This window comes from Poecilia formosa, unplaced genomic scaffold (assembly GCF_000485575.1).
Source record: "Poecilia formosa unplaced genomic scaffold, Poecilia_formosa-5.1.2 Scaffold100, whole genome shotgun sequence".
Lineage (NCBI taxonomy): Eukaryota > Metazoa > Chordata > Actinopteri > Cyprinodontiformes > Poeciliidae > Poecilia > Poecilia formosa.
Window position 1 is genome coordinate 1,303,552 of NW_006800039.1, and position 25,322 is coordinate 1,328,873.

General features: G+C 39.1%; 1 protein-coding gene across 1 annotated transcript; it reads left to right on the plus strand.

Moving 5' to 3' along the window:
• The first annotated feature begins 1,555 nt into the window (after positions 1 to 1,555).
• add1 (adducin 1 (alpha)) lies at positions 1,556 to 25,322 on the plus strand. The gene is made up of 18 exons (XM_007558955.2): positions 1,556 to 1,694; positions 8,803 to 9,011; positions 9,122 to 9,284; positions 9,644 to 9,795; positions 10,145 to 10,225; positions 10,374 to 10,523; positions 10,608 to 10,751; positions 10,832 to 10,930; positions 11,343 to 11,516; positions 12,113 to 12,370; positions 16,217 to 16,312; positions 16,447 to 16,539; positions 18,143 to 18,229; positions 19,393 to 19,549; positions 20,627 to 20,974; positions 22,528 to 22,617; positions 23,274 to 23,311; positions 25,269 to 25,322. Exons 2-17 carry the CDS (start codon positions 8,817 to 8,819, stop codon positions 23,306 to 23,308), a joined length of 2,322 nt encoding a protein of 773 aa, XP_007559017.1. The 5' UTR covers positions 1,556 to 1,694; positions 8,803 to 8,816; the 3' UTR covers positions 23,309 to 23,311; positions 25,269 to 25,322.

The following is a 25,322-nucleotide window of genomic DNA, read 5'->3' on the forward strand; positions in this document are numbered from 1 at the left end:
TGACTGATTTGTGTGCAGCTGTTAATATTACACCAGTTCAATAATCCTTCAATTCTTTTTATTGACTTACTTTTACACAACTTTCCAGAACTTCAATCCAACACTGGAATATGGAATTTTCTGGATAGATAAATGTTTTTCTTTTTATTTAGCATCATAAACTGAATTTGACTGCACTGTAATATAACTAGGACTGAATTGGGATGAACGGGTTTTAATTAGCTTATATTTGGATTCTATTATATTGATTTATGAATTGAACATGTTTATCTTGTCTAATAAACTATGCATTATGAATTGGTAATATCTGAAAACGAAATGAAATGGGACCATCCCAGAATCTTCTCTTCTATTTATTTATTTTAAACATGGAATAAAGAACACACATATATCCCCCAAAAAGTCTAAATAAAGATTTTGAACAGATAATTCTCATAATGACTCTTACAAGCGTAATTTAGAGAGATAGATGCACTGTAGATATCCTTCAAGAAGGAATGTGAGGATTACGTCATCTATTATACCTATTTTTAGAACAAAATTAACAAAACCTGTAAAAAAAAAATAGATTTCCAGGAAATAGTTTTCTAACAAAGCGTGACAAAACACCACCATCCAGTGGTAAAAAGGAGTAAATACAACTCATTGAAGACTTCAAACGACCTACAGAAATTATGCAGTTACTTTATACAATTGCACTTCTTTTCTACAGAGTCACAATGAACAACGTTTGAAGTGAGTGGAAATATATATTTTTATTTATCCAACAATAGAAGATAATTTAATGCTTGAAGAAAAACATACAAAAAACATACAAACAAACAAAATCTGTTGGATTTCTGGACATGTAACGAAATAATAATAATAAAAAAAATAGAGATTGCCCAGTTTCTCTGTAAAATTTTGGGGGACAAAAGCGCAACAGTAAAATAAACTAAAGAGCAAACAAACTTCTTTAAACATTATACCTCAAAAAAGACAATGTAAATGCAATTGCACAGTAATTTGTATTTAATTGCATTTAAAAATTTGATGGTATGAGGTTTTGCCGGTGGGTTGGGTAAATATCCTTAGCTTTCAAAATAAGACATTCAGTTTAGTATGTATTAAAAATTTAATTTCATCAAAATTCTTGTTCTTTATTATTCTGTTTCGTCGCTCTAGACAAATCTTACGTTGTATCAAGATTGTTGTTGTAGGGTATTTTGGAAATAGAAGAAGAAAAAGTCCATGATGCATGACTTAAAAATATTTTGCCTATCATTCGTTTTTATGCCTTCTCACTGTCTTAAAACCCTTTTCTTTTTTGTTAATAATGTCTAATATGTATAAATATATACGTAGTATTAGTTTAACTAATTACTAGTCTGCTTCGTGACATTTCTCCTCACCTTCTAGGTATGACAATTTAGTTTTTGCACTGTAAAACCAAAGAACCATTTCAGAGGCAGGCTCATAGTTTATCCTCCAATCACTAAAACTGGCAGCGTCACGTGGTTTAAACTGACCAATAGAGAGCCAGAGATTAGTGCATGCCGCACCCTGTGGCATGAAGGTTGATGGGCGGGGGAGGACGGACGAGAGCGGAGATAAACCCACTCTAAAAGCACTAGGGGAGGGGAGAAAAACAAGGAGAACCCTCGGTCAGTCTTTGCTCGGCTTTGTTTTAATTTCGCCACCGTATTAAATAGAGGGTAAGTAAATATGGGACATGCTTCGCTTGTCATGTGTAATTTGGTCCGTTTTTTTTTTTGTCTCTGCAGATATCTGGCTGTATGTATTTGCAGTGGTGATCTATGTTTGGCTAATGTGTTGCGGGGGAGTCTTAACGGAGCAATTTCTGTAAATGATGCGATAACAAACGTCGACCTTTGCATTTTTTTCCCTTTCGATTTAAATGATTCACCTTCTCTGAGTCGCCTTAGTGTCTGGAAAGCAACTAGAGAGGACACTTTGGGCCCGAGGTGTTTCGCTTTTAAGCGTCGTTAGCCTTTGCTACCAGAGCAGGCCTTCAGAGTAGTTGCATTATTTTTGCATTTCGCGTGGTCTCGCTGCTGTAGTAGGTGTGTTTTTGTATAAATATTCCTCTGGGGAGTATTTCCCTCCTCCCCAACGATGGGTGTGCAAATTCCGTTTTGTTCAGATGTGTTGCGATGCCAGTAATATTAGAAACGTCCATATGGGGAGCTGATAGTTGTACTGTTTTTTTTTTCAATAAATGCATACAACATTAAGAAAAACAAAAAAAACAACTTTATCAAATCTAATTGGACTGATTCAATTTGGACCACGCTAGATTTGTAAAGAACGGGTTGTGCAAAAATGACAAATGTCCGTACTTTGATTTTCCTTGCAGTAGTTATAAACACATATGTAGCATGTTTAACAGGCACTTTAATAAGAAGTTATTTGTATCATTATATTATGATTACTTTGTTGGAATACTAAGGCTGTTATTACTCCACTGGTAAAATAATAAGTTTATGAAGTTTTCTGAACAAATGCAGCTTGTGTAATCCAATGAATTTGACAATTGTAGTGTGTTTTGTAGCCTGACAATGACCCTTACTTATTGACATTATGAATGAGATGTGATGCACTGGATCCATCATTGATCATGAACATAGATTTATTACATTTTTCTGATTTCACTGAGTGGTGGAACTGACCAATTTATTCAAATGACTTACTTGGATCCAATATCTGTTGGATTGTTGCATTGTAATTTAGGGCCACATATTCAGACTTTTTTTCTTTTCTTTCATTGATATATTTGTCCATTTGGGTTGCCTTTTCTCAGCCATGCACTCTCAGACTGGACGTATTTTAGTGACCAAGAAGGTACATTTTGTAATATTTTATGGGGAAGAAACCAGAACATGGTGAAACATAGCAAATCACATTATTTAACAACGATATTGCAGCTTTACGGTTTCCCAACATTGTGTAGCCCTTTCTAGAAGTATGTCCGCCATTCTGCTGTGAGAGGTGTTGCAAAGCCAAACTGTAAAGACCGAAGTAAATACTTTCTGGATCGGGTAATTCTGTTAGAACAACCAGACCTCCCAAAGGACAGGACTCGGTTCTGTGACTCTGGTTCTGTGCTACCACCCTCAACACACGCTCTGTAGTACACGTTGGTTGTAGATGCAGGTGCTATGTTTGTTTAACTCCCACTTCCCACACCCTCCACTGCAGTGCAGCTGAAAATGTGTTCCTCATATTTCTGCCCTGGTTTTACTATGTTACTCTCTCCTTCCTTCCTGTCCAAATACTCACTTAACTGTGTTTGCTTGAACCAGTTCTTACACTTACAGTAAGGAAGCTGTCACACCGCAGCAGCCACTCACTGAAGCTTCATTTAGTAATCAATGTATTATTCTATTTTTGTTAAAAGCAACAAAACAAAATGACACATAATAACAGTCTGAAACTGCTAGGGGATTTAGGGAGACTCTACCAGGGATGATGTGTTTTATCCGAGATGGCTCCAGTCGCTGTCATAGAATCACATGAGTGTTTACCGTTTCTCTGTTGCTGGACTAAATAAATTTCCCATGCAGTTTTTTTTTTTTTTGTGTGTGTTTTTTTTTGTTTTGCCTTTTGCATATAGGAAACATTTTATTCTCTCTTAATTTAAACAACGGAAGAAAAACTTGAGCAAAAAAGATGTTCCAAGTTTTGAAAAAAAGGAGATTTTGCTTTATAAAAATATAATTGCTGCATGGTGCATTTAAAAAAAAAAATCCATTATGTATTTGATTTTTCATTTGTCAGTTGAGCTGTTGAGATGCTCATGACTACTGCAAAACTCTTCTGATATAAACTGGTTGCTTGAGAGATGTAATTCACATCATCCACTTCCCCTCCCTCACCAGGCATGTCTTGTTAATTCATTAATTTTTTTTTTCATTATTATTGAAGTAGGTGGTTTGTTTTGCCTCAAATCACGAATGGAAATTATTTCAGTGGCTTTTTATAGGGATATTCTATCTTTTTTTGCTAAATGAAGCAAGGATGACTTCTGACTTTTTTTTTTATTAATTTGATGGCAACTAGGAATGAGTATCATTTGGTCATTAAGGGGATTCTTGTATGATCCAGTTTCATTATTTCCCTTCGCAGTTGAAATGCTCTCAGCCTTGCAACTTTTCTTTTTCTTCACTTTTAGTTTCATCAGACCCCAGGGCATTTCTTCAAAAAATCAAGATCTTTACTCCCTGAGTGCAATGGAACCTTCTCCACTGAGTGACCTTTGACCCCGTGTTGATGTAGAACTAATTTATCTGTAGATAATCACATTTACCAGCTTTAGCTAGAGTCTTCACAAAGTCTTTGCTTTTGGTTGTGGGGTTGATGAGCATCATGTTTAGCAGCAAACACATTCATATATGGGATACTGAATTTCTCAATTATTTGCAAATAATAATAATAATAATAATAAAAAACATCACTCAGTCTTTAGTTATGGAGCGGTTTTCATATGTGAAGACCACATTCTATTTTACTCAACCTGAGGGAACAAAAAGAAATGCTACTTACCAGTGTTTTGATCAGTGATGGCAGTAATAAGCACATGTTGTTGCCTCACTCCCTTAAATCTAGTTCAAGTTTTGCCCGTCGTCTCGACATGTCAACAATAGACTTATCTGTGTACACTAATTACAGTTTAGAGCACGTAATGAGACCCTGCGTGGCATAGTGTTAAATTCACACCAATTTTTGTTTGTGGTGGTTGTAGCACATGGAGAATCTGTTGTCATAGAATCACATGAGCGTCTGCTGTTCTTCTGTTCCACTAATGAACGGCATCCAGCACAGAGATCTTTAGATGCGTCTTGTTTGTGGCCTTTAGTCAGATATTAAAAACGGCTTATCACACCTGTATACATTGAAACTCTTTAACAACACTTTTAGCTCAGTTCTTAAACGCGTGTTATGATGATCTGTTCACTTGGAGTCACTCCAGTGGCATGTTTTTGGAGAGGATTTGATGGATCTTTTGGTCCTTCAGTGGTGCTGAGAATTTGTTTTCAATGCAGACTTCTGCTTGTGAAAGTTGTGGGAAAACGGACTTCTCTGCAATATGTTATCTGCATAATCAATTGGAGCTGCATGCAGCGAGTCCTGTTACTTCTACAATAATGGGACAATAAGATAGAATTCACTATCGAGAAATGTCACCAATTTCTTGAAGTTGATATCCAGCGTGTGATTTAAACTTTCACGCTGACGTTTTACAGTGGAATTAAGCCTATTGACTTCTAATGTGACCTGAACTCAACTCAGCAAACTGCTAAAACATTAGACTTTAGTATTTAGGCACATAAAGCAACACCTTTTAAGTTATGAAGTAGATAATTTTTTCTGCAAGCTTTACCCACGTGATTAACTGGAACCACCAGAAAAGCCAGCTTATGAGACAAACAACGAGTCATATCACTGCTTCACTATGTAAAGCTGTTCAGGAGAAGTGAGGCCATGCAGGAATAGAGACAGCTCTCATGCAGACGAGAGCTACGCGGACAAAATACCAGTCACTACCAAAAGACTTCCTGAACATACTTTTTTATCAGTGACTGAACTGGAACATGACCACAACACTGCAGTAAATGAGTTAATAAGACTAACAAAAGCTAGTGTGAATCTTTATTAAATGGAATCAGGGCAAAACTTGAGGGATATTCAATTAGGATTTTTATCTGATCTGTTAAAAAAAAAACCCCATTGTGTGCATAATATGCATAGTTGCCTGACACAAAGAAATTACTTCTCTTTTTTAGGGCTATAAAAATAAATGGTCATTCTGTCTTGTAGAAGTGTTTAGGGAGTCATTTCTCGCTGATGAGTTTGTTGGGTAAAGTAAAGTTTTGATCGTCTGCAGAATCCATTCATCCTCAGATGCTTTCAGTTTTTCTCTCAATGAGTCCGTGACATGATTTTAATATGAAATGACTAACGGACTTGTTGAAAGGTTGTCATCCTTGGGAATCTGGTTTGCTTGCCGTGTGATGTTATAGCCCGCTGCTTTTCTTACGTAACAATAATCTTTAAAAGGGACGTCTTGTGTTTCCATGGTAATAATTTTGGTTTCCATGGCGACTGCACTCTCAACGGGAGAGGCTCGTCGAGTACAATGGGCCTACATTTCTGCGGAGAAAAGGGGATTCTGTTGAAACGACAGCCTTTGACATAGTTGGAGAACACTTCCTGCCTCTGCAGCTCTTTTACTGCTAAGCTGTCGACAGGAAAAAAAAAAAAATCAGCCTTGAAATCGTGTTTGTGTCAGCCATTGTTAACATCGGCTGGAAACATTCATGTTGTCTCTTACATCATATGGCCAGATGTAATCAGTTGGTGTCAGTGAGTGCAGGAGGAATTTAATGTGAACAGATTGATTGGAAGATGCTTATGGAATGACCTCATTATGTTCAGGGTGTTTGCTTGGCTTATGAATTGATCCCTCAGAGTTGTTTCTTAGAGGACCACACGATTCCTCTTGTTCTTTTTACCAGTTTGACTATTGGTAATTTTTTTTTTCTGTGTTCTAGTGTCTTATTGATTGCTGTCGGTGCATTGCTACACTGTAAAAAATGCATGATGTTAATGTTTAACTGCTTGTTTACATACTTTGAGGAAACATAACGAGCACACTGACTGAAGTAAAGCACTTCTAAGCAACATCTATGATTGATTATGAGAGTTCCTATTCTTTGGCATTAGCCTTGAGTGGATCCTGCTTGCATCTAAAATCTGACTGTCATTAGTTATTAATAAAATAAGTTTTTCTTTTTTTTTTTCCTGGCACAATGTGATTGATGATGTTTTTTTTATTTATTTCTTCTTCTTCTTCTCTAAACAAAGGTTTCTGTAGCCTTGCTTAGTTGATTTTAAGAGTGTAGATTATTGAATCTGTTCACATTTGTCTTTTCCAACTGAAGTCTAAGCACATCCACTGTAGTTTACACACACAGAGCGGTTATTAGAATATCTTGATTATTGTATCTGTTTGGGTCGTGTTGCGTCTTTAGTTTGGATTTTTCTCTGGACTCGGATGTTTCGTCTTTCTGCAGCCATAGCAACACAAACACGAACGACCAACAGCAAGCTCAGCATGCGGTTTTGAGGCAATCTGCAACAAAGTGAATTAGATCTGACAGAGAGTCCGGAAGCATTAGGACCCTACAGTAGGAATCAGGCTGACACGAACTGCAGACACTGCAGGGTTGTTGAGTCGCTTTGGCTGTTGGATTCAGCTTCAAGGCTGTCAGGCTTTGTTAAATCTGATTCTTAAACTACATTTGAGTGTTTATGTGAAAGCATTGGTATCTGTGGATTTACTTGCATTACTGGATTATAACTAGAACCACTAATAAAATAGTATCACAGGGATACATCACCTCAAATGTCTCTGCTAATGTTAATTTTGCTGTATTCTGAACCGAGATGCAGTGGGACGGTTGATTTTTATTGGTTTTGTTTGACCGTTGATGGAAACGTACAGAAAGCACTGAGCGGTTCTGTCGGCTCCCACAGTGATGCTGCATGCTTCGAGTCGGGCCAGCAGTTGCCCTGGGAGTTGTGGCTGAACATTTGTATTGATGCAGACTAATGGGCTGCCTCGGCCTCTGCGAATACTCTCTCGCGTTTTGGCTCTTGCAGAGTCTGCCCCTGTCCAGCTGGAGTCGAAACTTGAGTGGGCTGTGCTGTGACAGACGGGTGGAGACCACTGATCTGCTCCAACGCTCGGCAGTTGTCAGGAAATGGACCAGATCTCCACCTTTAATTTGTCTTTTATCTGCCCTTCACTTGCTCGCTGTTTTCTTTGGGGGATCGTTTTTCAGCGGTGAACAAATGGAGTACATAATGTTTATAAATTATTCATTCCTTTGCTTGCGGTGGATTAGTAAAGTCAACGCCATGACTTAAAAAAAATAGCTAACTGGTAAAGAACTGCTGCGCTGCAGTGATTAAATCTTGCTTTGTGTGATTTTTGTGGAGTTTCTTTGCCAATCATTGACCAGCTGCGCTAGACTAGCTTGTCTAGTTCATAGAGGAATCGATCAGAACCTCTATGAACTAGAAAAAGCAACTGCATGAGTATGGCAGGAAGTAGGAGATGGAGAGGGTTCACTGACTGTATGAAAGACTGGCATCCTGTCAGTGGTGTACCCTGCCTCTCGACCAATGACAGCTGGAGATGGGTCAGCTCCCCTGGGACTCTGCAAGGATAAGCGGGTGTCTCAAATATATATTTTTTTTATTTCAATTTACTAGGAAAATCTTACCCATCAGTGTAAGATTTGCTACGAAACAAGAAAGCATTGGAAGCCTGTAAGTCCTGAAAATAGTGAAGGAACTGATTGACTGTTTGCCAGGGTGGATTATTATTATTATTATTATTATTATTATTTTATTGCACAATCCTTTTTTGTGCAATGTTTAGAACCAAAGAACCTAGTCCAACCTTACGTTGTCAATTCCTTTTATGTGCACAAAAACATAAGAAAATATTCCCAGCGTGTGTGTAGAAATAAAATGAGACGATCGCTCTGAAAGCTCATGCCTAATGGGTTTTAGTCCAGCAGCTGGCCAGAAGGGAACATTAATCTTTGAAAGGTTGCTAAGAAGGGTTTAGTTTAGTGTTCAGCTGTGTGTTTGCTCAAAAATTGGAAAAATATTGTCTCGTCCCTAAAGAGACTCTGGTTAATCTCTCATATTTTATTATGCGATGACACGCAACGACGTTTATGATGCAGCAGTAGAAAGTGTTGAGGCTCGTCTTCTCCTTTTTTGCTGCAGGAGGCCAACTCAGGATGAACGGCGAGTCAGGTGCCGGGGTGGTGACGGCCCCCCCTCCCACCACCGTCCCACACAAGGAGCGGTACTTCGACCGGGTGGATGAGAGCAGCCCTGAGTACCAGAGGGAGAGAAACATGGCGCCGGACCTGCGGCAGGACTTCAATATGATGGAGCAGAGGAAGAGGGTCTCCATGATCCTTCAGAGCCCCGTCAGTGTGTTTACACTCCCCGCCAATCAGCTCAGTCGGGGAATATTACAATTTTCTGTAATGCACAAGCTGGCAACTTTAAAGCCCTCTTCTTTGTGCTCAACTGACAGGCGTTTTGTGAAGAGCTGGAGACGATGATCCAGGATCAGCTGAAGAAGGGGAAGACGCCCACCAGTCTGTTGGCCTTGCAGCAGATCGCAGACTTCATGACCACCAGCATGCCTTCCATGTACCCAGCTGCACCACAAGGAGGCATGGCAGCACTCAACATGAGTAAGCAGGAATGAGTGATTGTAGAGCACTTTCTGACCTCAGCACTGCTATGTCTGCACTCGCAGTGAGTAATGCAGAGTATGCCATAGTTAACTGCAGGACAATGACACCAGCTGTGTTTCACTAAGCATAATAAGTTGTTTTCCTCGTTTCTGTTAGTGTTGCACACGGCAGAGCCCTCCTTACATCAATTTGCATAAAAATGGAACTTGACTGCAGAGTTTTTTTTTTTCCTACAATGTGTATAATTGACTTCTTATGTTTTGTAAAGTACCTCGAGAGCTGAAACTGCACTGAATTAAATGAATTAGTTTTGTAACTGATTGCAATCTTTCCACGTCGCCCGTTTCTCTCTGTAGGTTTGGGAATGGTGACGCCAGTCAACGATCTGCGAGGCTCGGATTCCATTTCCTACGACAAGGGCGAGAAGCTTCTCCGCTGCAAACTGGCTGCTTTCTACCGGCTCGCCGACTTGTTCGGATGGTCTGAGCTCATCTATAACCACCTCACAGTAAGATCGCTCTCTCACATGCAATTAAACGGTGCTCCTTGAACAATTTTATCAACCCAGCAGTTTGCTAAATCAATGTAGATTGGAATTAATTTGCATGTATGTAAAGTTTTAGTCGTGGTAACTGTGATTTGCCTGGGCTTTAAGAAAAACAAATGGATTCCATCTCAAATTATCTTGATGCTAGGATTACACAAAGTAGGAATTTCGCATAAAAGCCTCATTAATTCACATGCATTGGTTTTTCAAAATGGTAAAATATAGAGTTAAGTAAGTAAGTTGTCGGTAACTAAATATTCTCTTGGGAATAATAAATTATAACTCAACTTGCACGTCTTTTGTTCTGCAGGTCAGAGTGAACTCAGACCAGGAACGCTTCCTCATCGTTCCCTTTGGGCTCCTTTACAGTGAGGTCACCGCCTCAAGTTTGGTAAGATTCACCGGAGGCATCTATTAGAATTTCAATACTTTTAAACATCTTCACACATGCGCTGTTTTCCTCACATTTTTGATGTGAACTGAGTGAAAGAAGTCCACAAGACAACTTTGAGCAATCCTTCATGTCAAATCACTTTCAGGTAAAGATAGATCTTCAAGGTGAGATCGTAGACCGAGGAAGCACCAACCTGGGGGTCAATCAGGCTGGCTTCATGCTCCACTCCGCCATCTATGCTGCACGGCCCGATGCCAAGTGTATCGTACATATACACACAGCGGCAGGTGCAGCGGTAAGCGTGCACAATGTCTTTAACGAGCGACGTACTGCCTACAGCTACCGAGATGTTTGATGACGCTGTGTGCTTCTTCTGCAGGTGTCGGCCATGAAATGTGGGCTGCTGCCTATCTCACCCGAAGCTCTGTCCCTCGGGGAAGTGAGCTATCATGATTACCACGGCATACTGGTGGATGACGAAGAAAGAGGGATCATACAGAAGAACCTTGGGCCGAAGAGCAAGGTACCTCCAGGACGCGAAAGCCAAAATAATTCGGGCAAAGCTTGGGCTGTGTGACTTAGATGTTTTCGTCTTTCTTTCAGGTTCTCATCCTCAGGAATCATGGCTTGGTGTCAATTGGAGAAACAGTGGAGGAGGCTTTCTATTACATCCACAACCTGGTGACCGCCTGTGAAATCCAGGTAGGTCTAACCTGATGCCTGTGAAATTACTTTATCTGATCGATTACACTTTAACAAATGAGACATCAAACTAATTTAGGTTTTTATTTGTCCTCATTTTCCATAACAATTACTTTTATCTCTTGTTTCCCCTCCTTTCTTCTTGTTGCTGTCTGTTTGGTGCACCACATCCTCACTGTTTACATCCTACTTTCCAACTCTTTTTTTTTTTTTTTTTTTTAGGTGTCCAGATTTTGTACTCTGCTCTGGATCTGTCGGTGGTTTGTCTCCTTGTATACCTCAATGTTTTCCAGGTGCGAACACTGGCCAGCGCTGGAGGGCCCGACAATCTGGTAATGCTGGACCCTGCAAANTTCTCTCTGCTCTGGATCTGTCTGTGGTTTGTCTCCTTGTATACCTCAATGTTTTCCAGGTGCGAACACTGGCCAGCGCTGGAGGGCCCGACAATCTGGTAATGCTGGACCCTGCAAAGTATAAATCAAGGCCACGCGTCCCTGAGCCAGCAGGCGACGGGTCGACAACACACCCCAAGTGGCAAATCGGGGAGCAGGAGTTTGAGGCTCTCATGAGAATGCTCGACAATTTGGTAAGAACAGTGTGCGGCGCATACTGCTGCAAGGTTTACTGCTCAAAACTGGTGTTTATATTATTATATAAGTGAGTGGTATTCAGGCAGGTCATGTTAATGGATACTGGAAAAAATGGTTGTGTTTTGTAAAAGATGGGGGGGGAGGGAATCAACACTTCTAGACAATGAAGCACTTTTTTATTTTTATTTTTTTACATCTTTTTATATTTGAAGTATAAATTCTGCATTCATATTCATTAAATTGGAACAGTAGAAAAGTACCTTTTGCATATAACTTTTACATTTTTGAAAACTTTTCATACGTTTTTGAAAACATATTTTTAATTGGTGTGATGTAATATTAAAATTTTAATATTTTTTCATTAACTGCTAAACTGTTAGCAGAACAAATAAAGGCACTAAGACACTGGTCTTTCTCTAATCTATTTAATGTGTTTTATGTGGTGATGGAGTTATTGAAATAAATGTACTTTTCTATAGTATTCTAACTTATTGAATGGGTCTATATATATTTAGATGTGTGTGTGTTTTTAGAAATGTTCACAGGATCAACTTTGACTTCTAACTCCTGCCGTTTTTCTCCGCGTCTCCAGGGCTACAGGACGGGCTATCCTTACCGCTGCCCGGCTCTGCGAGACAAAGGTAAAAAGTACAGTGACACGGAGCTCGCTTCCTCCGCCCACGGCGGTTACTCCTATGGGGAGGACAGCGACTCAGGCGCTCGCTCCCCGCTGAAACACAGCTTCCAGCGCGGCCAGCGCGACAAGACCCGCTGGGTCAATGCCGGCAGCCGGCTCGACGAGCCCTACGAGGACGGGCCCGACGGCACCAGCCCCAAGTCGAAGCCTAAGGTGTGGACGAACATAACACACGATCACGTCAAACCCTTGCTGCAGTCTCTCTCGTCCGGTGTCTGCGTGCCAAGCTGTATAACCAACTGCTTGGTCTGTGCCTACCTTATTGTTCATAGTATAGAATTTACAGCTACCTTGTCGGTAGCATTGGGTAGTTGTTCGGCATCCTGAGCGACTGGGGAGACTAAAATGGAAAAGTAAAGCTTGAATATCAATTGATGGATTAATTATGTCATAAACTTTCACAAAAATAACCTGGTGACCCACAACCTACGTCTGTAAAAACCAGTGTTGGACTTTTGTGTTTCTATTCTGCTGCGAGTGAAGTACACCTACTAAACCACCTTTCTAATGCTGCACTCTTGACTCCTTGATTCCTCCTGGTCTCCGAAAGCTTCACGATGCCGGGCCAGCTGCCCAGAGCATGCCCCACAGCATGTGTTGTTGTGAAATGCATTGTACGTGTTGATGTTTTTCCCAGAGGAGCGAGCAGCAGGGGTGTGGCATGAGTCCTCAGGTAGGCAGGTGAAGGCAGCAAGACAGGGACGTTTGCTGCTCACCACACAATCGCTCATCCCGAGGGCAACAATTCTTTTTTTTTTTTTTTTTTCTTTGCATCTTGACGTTGACTTTGTTTCTTAAAAATGAATCCAACTATTATTTAAAATCAGGAGAAGCTAGATTTGCTGAAGACGCACGCCGCTTTGCTGTAATGATGAGTCTTTAATCCGTACAGACTTTTCAAGGAACCAGTGGAAAGGGGCATGCCTCTGAGAATATTTATTTTTTCTGGAATAGTGACAAAAATATGAATTGAAACTGAAAGTTGTAGACTTATCACCTTACAAAGCTTTTGGCACCTCTGGTAAAGATGTCTGAAAAGCCTTCAAATGAAATCTTCTGTTTATTCTCACACAGATGTATTTATTTTTAGTTTACCCATAAATGTTTGTTTATTTTGGATGCCAGAGAGATGTAGAAGGGGCCAATCTTTTAAGAAATCTCTAGATTGCCCAAAGCTGCTGTTCCTTTTTCGTGCACTACAGTTTTATGGTCTTTAAACCTTGATAGTCATAGAAAAAGATTGACTTGTGTGTGGCAGCCTATATCTGTGTTGCTTTGGCTAAACGTTCTGGAGCATTGTTCTGAGCTTATTTCAATTTTTCCAACATCTCTATTCAAAATATTCAAGAATGTCAACAGGTTCATGACCCCAAACACTATGAAACAGTCTTGGGTCCTTCAGAAGATGGAAAATTCCCACAGCATCACAGATCTTCCACCATACTTAACACTTAATACTTGCCATGAGTTATTTTCTCCCGTTTGTCTTTTGTTTCAACCAAGATCCACCCAGAGTGTTTGTTGCAAAGAAGCTCACGGTTCTAGTTTAATTCTCACTACTTTTAGTTGCTAAAAAAAAAAAAAAAAATCTTAAGATTGGCATAAATTTTCCAGTTGATAAAGTTAGTCACACGTTGGTTTTTCAGTGTAAATTGTGCTGCTTCAATAAGAGGAAGGTATTTTTACACATCTGTAGCAGAGGTTCCAGTAGTTGTTGGGGTGCTATATAAGAAAAAGCTTCCATGCAACCTGCTTATTTATTTATTTTTTTCCTTGGTACTCCTAGTTTATTTTGCCGCTAATTTTTTGTTTGTCTAATTTTTGGTTTTAGTTTTATTCTGAAAAGCAGCTTCTATAAAATATTCAGTGCCTGCATGATTGAATTTGTTTTAAGGAGAAAAAAAACAAAAAAAAACGACAACAAAAAAGACATAATAAAATCTGACTTGACTTTTTGAATCAATTATCTCCTGTTGGGAAAGTAGGAAATGTTATGTTGTGAGACTCTTTCTCAGTGAGTATATCATGTTTACATGTTCATCTCATACTCAACCAACCCGACCCTGCTGTACCCATCCAGCACCTTCTCCTCATCTAGCCCGCCCCCTCCTCTTCTGGTTTGGCAACCATGCAACCAAACTTGGAGTAAACACAGGAATGAAGTCATGAGCTTTTGCTCCCCACTGCAAGTTACATGCTTACGTTTAAAATGGTTCACTAGGTGGCATGAACGTTGGTGTTATACCTTCATTTGCTGCTCATCCCGTTTAATGCTAGAAATGGATGGATAATTTCCCCTTTTAATCACTCTGAGCATTACCAAGTTTACACAAATTTTTACAAACTCTGCACAGGGCTGTGAAAGATTTCATCCTGTGCAAAGAGGATGTTCTTTGTTTTTGTTTTTTTGTTTTTTTTTTAGCGTTGTGATGGTAGCTCCCATTTGTCCCAAAATGGCCGAGTGTTCTCGGGTGTGTTTCTTTCTTATCTCTGTTGTCCTTGTTGTGTATCAGCCTGGAAAATGACTTTGGTGATGCCAGCTCACCCTCACTGCCACTCTCGCTTCGTAAGCCAGCCTCATCGTCTTGGTCACCCACCCAGCCCACCTCTCACCTCTCCACCACTCACAGCCACTCAGCCCTCACATCTCCCCACGCTGCCCCAGCCCTTTGTTTTTCTTTTTTTCTTTCTTTCTGTTGACTCATGCTGTTATTTGTCTTGAGTTGATTTTCAGTGTAATTCTGTTTTGGTTTTAGTTCAGATGGTAGATCAATGATGATGACAAATGATTTCCATTGTTACGGAACAACAGCGATTAAATTTTATTCAAATTTTTCCATAAAGTGAATTCAGGAGCAGAAATTTTCTTAGTAGAATTCATGAAATCATGCATTCAGGCAAACCCCACCATATAAACCAGATTAAATCTGGTGGCTTGAAACAAGCATCACTTGCATACCACGGCCCCATTATTATTATTATTATCATCATAAATTATTATTTTCAGAGGTTCTTAGTTTCATAAATTAATGATCAAGACGACTTATTTGCTCGGATATGAGATTAAAACTCAAATTCCAGGATTTGGAGGTTCTGATCTGATAAACATCTTTACATATTTTCCAGTCTGGCGCATTTTAAAACATTTGGTGCTGATTTGGTTCCAGTTTTGTATAAGATCATATGAATACACTACCACAAACATTATCGTGGCCATAAAAAAGTACAAAAACAATTGTAGTACAATTTCCGAATTTAAAAAGTAGTAACATTGCTAGTTTTTGTGATTGGAATTAAGCCTACTGTTGAGTTAGAAAAACTAAGAAATAACTAAGGGTTTTAACTCCATGTGTATTGTCATTATCTGCATTCCATTATCTGTGACCTCTACTACTTTCATTAGTAAATATTTCATAAAGTATTGTGGACCCTATTTACCCAATGGATGAAAAAACACAAATTTTGAATGAAAAGTTGCATGTTCTGCTGTCTCGCCTCAGAGTTTTCAGTAGCCAAGATACTTTTCAATCAATAATATGTGAAGATATTAAAATAAGGAAAGAAAAAGATACCCAAATACTCCCCTGAAGCAAAAATAACCTGTTTAAAGCTCTGCCTCTTGCTGCCTAAAGAACAGAAATTCTTACAATGTCATGAAGATGATATTTAAGAACAGCTGATGTGATGGGTAGGTAGCTGATTCCCACATGTGCCTAATTATTTACATAAAGTAATCCTCAAAAAATATCCTAGATTTTCTAGGATCATAAAAATAAAACGCGCTAAAACCTACCTAAACCTTCATCATCATTGACTCACTTAAAAAAAAAAAAAGTCATCAAACTTTGTGGATTTTTTTTTATTTTTTTATTTTGCATGATTTGTAAGGCCTGCATTGAGTTATGTCTACATATATTTTTGTGCTAGTTTTATTTTATATTTTTCTTGCCATTCGGCGTCCCTGTTTTAACTGTGTAACACTTTACATCGTGTTTACAGTGGACTAAAGAAGAAAGCCTTCGCCAGGCTGGAGTAGCCAATCAATTTATCCCACTGAACACCGACCCAAAGGAAGTTCTGGAAATGAGGAATAAGGTATTGTAGTGGGTTTTTTTTTGTGTAGTTAAATGTCGCCTCGTTCGACTGACAATATTTGAAGCTCTCCGATAAGATATGTTTCACTCTAACCAGATAAAAAAAAAAAAAAAGTCTTTTTGTTTGTTTGTTAGATCCGGGAGCAGAACCTGCAGGACATAAAGACTGCAGGACCCCAGTCTCAGGTTCTGTGTGCTGGCACTGTGGTGGAACGGACCTTTAACCAGGTCAGTGTGTGACGTTAACACCTCCGTGCTTCGCTGCTGCAACGTTCCTGACCTGGACTTGATGCTGATGAATATGGTTTGAGTCACTTGTCTTATAAGACGACTTAAAAGCAAATTTTCTAAAACTCTAAATCCAGGTCAGGAGGCATGCCTGAATCTAAACTATTACAATATCAGAACAATGCGCATGAATTTGTTCTGGACACTGAGCTGCATTGAAAGAAACTTTAAAATCAGTTTAATTCCAATATTTTAGTATTAATTACTAAAATTATTTCCTGATTAGAGAACAAAAAGTCCTCTGTGTTGTTGTGAGGATGTGGGGGGGGGACTTCATAATTATGACATTATTCTTTGATCACAGAGATTGTCGTTCTTGCAGGTGAGTAATGTGTGGGAAAGGTAAACATAATTTGGTTTCCATATTTCTGCTAGCTCAGAATGTGTCCATTTTCATACCCAGTTTTATTTATTTAGCAACATTGTTTTGTCCGTTGAGCATCACAGCTACATTTACAACCTTTGGAGTTTCTAGTTTGGATGTACTAAACAAAAGGTCCTGTTGTGACCAAGCAGTGGTTCTTTTTATTTTTCTTATGCATGTGCAAGGTTTCCCCCTCATGGGTTGGAAAGAATGCAGAACATGAAGTCTTGACTCATTGGTTCTGTTTGCATGGCTCAGGTTTAAGATGCTGTGAATGTTTTTGCCGTTTCCTTTTCATTTTCCTGGAGGGGAATTAGACTTTATCCTCTTTGTCTGTCTTGAGATTGTTAGGTTTAAGTCCGTGCAATCGCAGTGACATCTTATGAGGCATGAACAATAAAGTCTCCTCTACCCCAACCGGAGTTGACCATCACCTTGTGTTGACAGTTTGGAAAGCATGCTAATAATGGCTACCACTTTCTCTGCTGCCATGCTTTTCATAACTTGACTCCATTTTTCTACAATGGTTCCTGTGTGCATGTACTTCCCTCAAGTGGTTTTAGTGTGCTTGGGTGTGCAAGTGCTTGGAAAAGGTATTCAGACCCCTTTAAGTTTGCACATTCTTTTTAATGTTACAACCACAAGTTTTTGTGTATTTTATTGGGAATTTATCTGACAGACCAACACAACGAAGTGAACAATGGTGAAGTGGAAGGGAAGTGATTCACGAAAGGTAGCATCCGAGTTTGATTTCAATTCTTCTATTGTATCTACTTTTCCTTTCACTTCAGTTCAATTATTAGCTACTTTATGTTGGTCTATCCCACACAATCCCAATAGAATGCATTAAAAATGAACATGTGAAATGGCCCAAGGGGTTTGGATACTTCTGCAAGGCACTGCATATATATATATATATATATATATACATACATACAGTGGAAAGTCAGTTTACATATTGTTAGCTAAGGACCCCCTAGAAAAGGAGCAACGTTTTGACTTGCTAAAGAAAAATCCTGCAGAACTGTTTAATCTTTAAGATTAAAATGTTTTCTTTGTTCTGTGGGATGTTGCTGTACTCTTTCCCCCCTGTTGTGTGAGTGTGACTGCTTGACAGACTGCTTATTTGGATGTACTCGGTTGTGCTCCCCCCCCCCTTCACATGGTTTGCTATTGCAGGATGCCCCTCTGTCTGACTGTACAGACACTATTGATGGCCTTGATGTGTCCGAGGGGTCCTATAGTCCTGCTAAAACAATTAGAAAGGTACTTACTGCTCCAATCACAAATCTATTTGACCCTGTAGTGGGATACAAAAGTCCGGGCAACCTTGGTCCAAATTTGGTACTGGATTAAATTTACACTGGGGGGCAAAATGTTGTTGGATGCCTTAAGAATTGCTTAAGTATTCTGGCTTAAAAATAACAATCAAAGACAATATTAAAATGCGTAAAGTTAAGTTTTTTTTTTGCTTGCAAATCTTGTTAATGTTCAGGTTGAAAACATGGGGAGCAATTTTTCTGTAATGACTCTTCTGAGAAATAATTAGGAAGAGAATTGACACTAAATTGGTGCATGGATCTGGAGTCTGCTGAATCAGAGCAAAAAGCTATTTTATTTTTGTATTTCTTGTAGTTGTAAGTTATTAAACTTTTCAATTTCATATACAAATTTCCTTGACTATCACCCCTCCCCCCCTTTTTTTTTGATTATGACAACTTATTAGAGAAGCTCAAGGTATCTTGACTGAGTGAAGCTTAAATGTTTGGACCGTTTATTAATCCACTTTTAACTTTATGCAAAAAAGGTTTTTAATCTGATACTGATTTCAGCATAAATTTGGTCCAGGGGATGCCCACATCCAAAGCATTTTGATTAGTTGTTCAGTCTCAACAGGCGACTCCTTTCCTAACACCCTTCTTAAAAACATCCTTCTTATTCTTATTCAAGCTTTTTCTGTGATTTTTCTTTTTTTTTTGGTGAAAATATTATATATCCGTATTGCAGTCTGGAATGTTTTGGACTGCGGACAAGTAATCAAAATGGTTGTGAGGGAAATATGCCATCTCATTGTCTCCATCTGATGCCTACGCCAGTACTTGTTGCTGCCACTAGGGATGCCTAGAGTTGTAGTACTCAGCATCAAGCTCTTTCGTCCTAAAAATCCTCATCATGATAAAACAAAAGTTACATTTCAATCAATGTAGCGCATGATTTTTGCACAAGAACTGATATGTACGATTGTCTCTTTATATTGGAAATTAACTTTAGGCTTTAGCCACAGAAGCTGCTGATTGTTACTGGCTGCCACTTCTCAAACTCTGTTTCCAGCCTTCTGGTTCTGCAGACAGTTTTCTTCACATGGCTGTACTCAGAACGACCCCACCCTCTGATGCCGACTTCTTTTTCCTCACTTGTGTGTCTCGAAGGGTGAGCTGGTGACCGCATCCAAGGCCATTATTGAGAAGGAGTACCAACCCAAGGTCATTGTGAGCAAGACTGGTCCGAACCCCTTCAATAAGCTGACCGACCAGGAGCTGGAAGAATACTGCCGGGAAGTGGAGCAGAAACAGAAAGGAGGTGAAGGTAAATGTGCCATGGGAGGCAGACCACACCAACATCTTTTAAATAGTAATCTCCACGTGAAATAAAACAAAAAATATACATTTCGGTAACCATAGTTAACATTTTCTTTTTTTTGTCATTTATAACTGCGAAAAATTATTTTCTGATATAAATGCAAACTTATCTACAACTATAATGTTTTAGATAATGAGTTTTGTACAAATCAGTAACTTCTACCGTCACTCGTTATTAAATCCTTTAAAACTGTAGAGCATTCATCTTATCATTTATCGCTAGTCCTGTCACAATAATAAATTTTGTTGGATGATAAGTTGTACCAGAAGTCAGTGCGATAAACGGTGATATTGTTACTGTGCGACCATTTTTAAAATAATAAAACAGTAATGACATAATAATGCAAGAACATTTTGTCAAAGGCCAAAAAACTTTCAATTCTGATGACCATTTGACGCTGGAACTGGCAGACATTTTAAACATCCAAAATAAATTAACACAACAGAAACGACAAATAAAATGAATTATTAAGGTTCTGTAGACAAAACTGTCCTTTGAAAACTGAAGACTTTTACCATCCAGTTTTTGGTAGAAAGAGAAACTATAAATTGTGCAAATACAAATTTTAGTTTCTTTTAATCCATCATGTGATTAATTGATTTATTACTTATTGCGACAGGTGTATTTATCCTGATATATTTCATATCATGAAAGAATTCCGATTTATTGTTGTCACCATAAACTCCACTTAGAGATGTCTGATATCCCCCCAAAACTGAACATATTGTTGGGATTGTGAGTTTCACCATTTTCTCAAACGAGTGTGTTCAATGAGTGTGAATAAATTTGAAAATATGATTAAAGGAACTCGCTGTGTGCCGTTTAGTTGCACAAATTACACTTCTTTATGTGACTGGTGTCCTAAAGAAGCATATTACAAATGGGTATGTTTTTTTTCATCATTAAAATTAAGAGTTTTAACCTCTGCTTAATAAAATATAATGCCTTTGTTCAACCTCATTGTTCAGAATGGCCAAACTATGTCATCTCTCCACACCAACATGCAAAAACATGGATTTACAGTGCAACAACAGAAGAACAGTATTAAAGGATCAATCTCCAGCGCACCCGAACCAGAGCCAGAAGCTGCACCGTCTGGTCAAACCACGTTGTCCACTTCTCTTCATCCAACTGATTCGTCCAGCTTGGAGGAAGCCCAGCCTCCAGCTTCTTCTCAGGGGCCTCCTGCCCCCCAGCCTGATCGCGGCGGCGCCGATTCTGCAGCGACGGTAGCAGGTGATGCGCGCTCAGCAGGAGACGAGGTGTTGTCGACTCCTGATTCCCCACACAAGGAGTTCCACAGCGCCGTGGTGCGAGCCCTCGTCAAGAGCCCGCCGGCTGTGGAAGCGGCAGAGGGAGGTCGGGCCGCAGGTACACCAGATGAAGCGGAGACATCCCAAAAAAACTGGCCTTCCTCTCCCTTCCCTGCTCATCCCGGGCTTGTCTTACTACATACTGCCTCACTGGGAGTCTGGGAATTCCTGCCTGCTGTTTCCTCTCCCCTCTCTGAGGGATTGGAGTCTGCTGCCATTGTTTCACCATGTGCAAGCTCTCTCCTTTCCCCGCATTTCATCTCTGAAGGCTCTGCTTGGTTGTTTTGGGTCCCTCCTGCTCCCCTGAATGCCCATCTCTGATGTCTTGACAAAAGGCATCAAAGCTTTGGCACATTTGATTCTTCTCTGCAGTTTGATTGGACGAAGCAGAGGAGAGAGGAACTCCAAGCATCCTCTCTCCTCTGCTCCTCTGCTCGTGCAATAAAAGTCCTTCTGTAGTGAAATGTGAAGAAGCAGTTCCTGAGTTTGGTCCTCCAATCAGATTATTAGACATCAGAGAAAATGTGTTAAACCCACCTGCTCTGGAAATAAATGGACTCCTTTTCTTCCTGCTAACGTCTTTTTTATTTTATTTTTTTTTATGTTGCCCTTCTTATTTCCATAACCTAATCATTTGAAACTGGTTTTGGAGTTTTAGTTTTGGTTTTGTAGGAAATGTTTGAAATATTTTGCTGTTGTTTTTGTTTTTGTCTTTCTCCTGGTTGTTTAGTCCTTATGTTGTCCTCTCTCTTTTGTATTGAAACAAGCTGATTGACGATGTTTTTTTGGCCTTTATAAATTAAAAGAATTGAATTCTCTTTAAAGTTTTTGTCTTACAGTTCAAGCCACATTTAATGGCAGCAAGTGGTAAGGATGTGTAAAATGGCTTAAGATTGTGCTGTAGTAAAATAATGTCACAATGAAAGTTTAAGAAAAATGTAATGGCACATTTCTTCGGAGAGGTGAAAAAATAACCCATAGTTTTTATTTTTTTTTCCCCAATGACACAACCTTGCTTTTTTACGTTCATCCACATTTCTCTGAACTTAATTATTTTCAGATAAACTGGAATATAAAATTGTTTGCTGAGAATATGAAAGACAATACAACATTCAATCCAAACGATAGATTGTCTTAAGTCAGGTAATATAAGATGATTAGAGTTTTTAAAACAAATTAAACTGTGTAGTATAGTAAAAACTTTAAGATCTCCAAAGCTCATCGTTGGGGAGCTGCAGAAAAAAAAAAGACATTCAGGTGTTAGAATTTCTCCATAGCAACCATTTGACATGATCTACAGCTGCTTTGTTTTTGTCGTACCATCACAAATGTAAACGTGAAGTTTGCTGAAGTCTTCTGGGACTTTAACTGTGGGTATAGGTGAGACGAGGCCTAGAAGAACCTTGTTGGAGTTCTCTGTAGTAGAAACCCAGAAATGGGCAGCTTGTATGATCTTTCGGTAAGCATGCGATCAACAAAAAGACGTAAAACCACTCTCTCTGTTGCAGTAATAGATTGGCATATTTCGCACACTTTTGTCAGGGCTGCCAACAAATGTGACTTGAACTGTAGATGGTCTGAGTGGCTTCTGACTGGGGATGTTTCTTTCAGATCCAGAGCAACAAGTAGAGGCTGAGGACGACGACAAAGACCCGAGACCCACATCCACACCACCGAGTACTCCCGTCAGAGCAGAAGAAGGTACGTTATCCTGACGGCGTTAACAAAGTGGCCTGGTTTGGCATGGGGTTTCTCCGGTGTTCAGGACTTACAGATGGACCGTGGAGGCTCCTGTCTCTGCACCTGCCCGTCTCTCTTTGGGTCTGTTGTGCTCTTTAATACTACTACTACTACTACTACTACAAGGTTTGTGTTTCTGTAATAAAAGCCCATGAGGAGTTGACTTTTCTCAATAAAATTTGCATGCAAATGTGCTGAGAAAAGCAGCAAGGGAGATTTCAAACAGAGGAATTTTACTGCTTGATTATTGTTGTCCCTCTTGGTCTTTATTACTGTTGGATTACACCTTTTATCAGCATCATCAGTGATGATACTGGAACTGGCTGTAAAAATGAAACTTAATTTGTCTTTTTATTATACAGCTTCTGATTACTGGTGTAATCTGATACAGAAATGTTTTTTAACGTCTCTGTACAGTCTCTCCTCTCACTGCCATTCTCCATCTGTTTTGGGGTCTTCCAAGAATGGTCCCCTCCCCTTTCTTTTGTTCTTTTCGGTTATTTTCTCCAATTTTTTTTTTCTTCTTCTTTTATTTACCATGTTGCTTGTGGTTTGATCTGCATAGACATTTGTTTCTACTTGTGCTTTTTCTTCTTTGTGGCTGCGTTTACAATCAGGAGATGGAAATACAAAAGAGTACCTGTTGCCATAGTAAGTATGTACTGTTCCACCTCCTCGCCACCCTCCTAATTACTGCTCACCCCTCCACGTTTACGTTTGCTCATTTACCCTGTTTTTCTTTGCATGGCTTCAGTAGCAGATTTGGTTCTTTGTCTGAACTAACTTGTTTGCTGTTGGGGTTTGTGACTATTCCTCCTCTGAATTTCTAATGTGGGCTTGGTGGGGGTTATTTCAGAGCTCCTCTCTCTTCCTATGTCTTCATTTTTATTATTATTATTATGTAGAGAAAGTATGTCACCCTGGCAAAAAAAAAAAGAAAAAACAGTCTTATTTCCTTACATCTGTTAAATTGGTATTGTGGAGCGACACTCCTGAAGTAAACCTCACAGCCTGCTCACTGTTTTGTGTTAGATAACCTCTTTTCCTCCTGACAACTATTCACTGAAATTAACCAACCTTCCTCGCACATAAGCACATTCTTTAAATGTATATTTCTGTCTCATTAAAAACAATCTTTCAGTGGTTTAAGATGTGTCGACATGTTGTCTGTCCTGCAGGCGTGTCCTTTACCAGGTACAGCAGTGCTTTGAGTGAAGCTTTCCAACCAAACTGGCTGCTGTCGGTTTAGCTTGAAACCTGGTTGTTGAAGGCTGGCTGTTTGCTCACCGGTCTCCAGTTTCTGTCTGTCTGTGGTGTTTGACCTTTTCGCTGTTCCGACTGACTCGAGTTGTTACATGAAGACGCTGCTAAAAGCTCTCTATGGTCTTGTTTCACACTGGTCTCTCTCTTTCGCATGGGCTATACTAAAAAAAGAATAACGACGTTGTTGTCTGGCAGCTTTTGGGACTGTTGCGGATGCTGTTTGTTGTTTTCAAGCTGACTTCTGACGTCTGTCTTTGAAGTATTTTTTGAATGGGGCTATGGATGGATTGACAGAAAAAATGTTTTTCATGAAATTTCCTGAAATCTTTTATACAGACAATCTCATCTACAAATCGGGCTGCTCAGTATGGAAAAAAATATTTTAATCAGTAGTGACATCATCTATTTAAAATTAGGTCTTGTTGAATTTGATTACAAAAAAGTATATTGCACTTGAAGAACAGTGAAATGCCTTAAAATATGACATTTCCTTGATTCCCTCTTGTCGATGTTTACCTGACAATGTTTATTCAAATATAGAATATATTAAAAAAAATGAAATTTAAATTGTACTTCATCAAACTCTGCATTATGTTAGCATTAAGTTCAGACAAACAAACTAAATTACAAAATAAAGACGTGTTTATGCAGAGTAGAAAAAAAGTCTGTTAGTCAGACCAGATCAAAACAAATTTAACGTTAATTATAATGCTTGCAATATAATTACAAACATTGCTTTTTTTGGCATGAGAGCCAACTTGGATTAAAGTGATCATAAAAACTACCAATATTCTACACTACTTAAAGTTTGTGATTAATGAAGCTTTCATTGGAGACAAAAGATAGATATTCTTTATTCCGCCTCCCCCACCCTCAAGAAAACAGTGCTGAAATTTCATGTCGTATTTTTGTCAGACTGTTGCACAAACTAGATACTTATGAAGTTTTACACCCATCGGCTGCAGCAGTACATGTTTAAATGTATTAATAATCTCACTTGGTTCTAGTTTATCATGGATATTTTCCTGAGAACTTCTGCACTCCAACAAATTGGCTGAGTTTCAAAAACAGACAACAAAAAGAAAAAACAAAAACGAAATGGTGAACTCAAATTCTTAACTCCTGGCCCTTTTAATGCGTAACCTACATACAGTCTTTTGTGATTTTTTTTTTATAATTCATGATTACTTGAATGACTGAGCCATTAATGAGAATGGCTCCAGTGTTGACTTATGTGCGTGTTGTTGTTGTTGTTGTTTTTTTTTTTTAATATTCAGACATTGTTAAATCTTTGGACTTTCACCAGTGCTTGTTCTGTTCTTTTTCCACTTTATTCTGTTTGTACACAGGGTACAAATGAACAAGAGAACTGCAGTCATTAAGATTTCCCTGTTTAAGTGAAG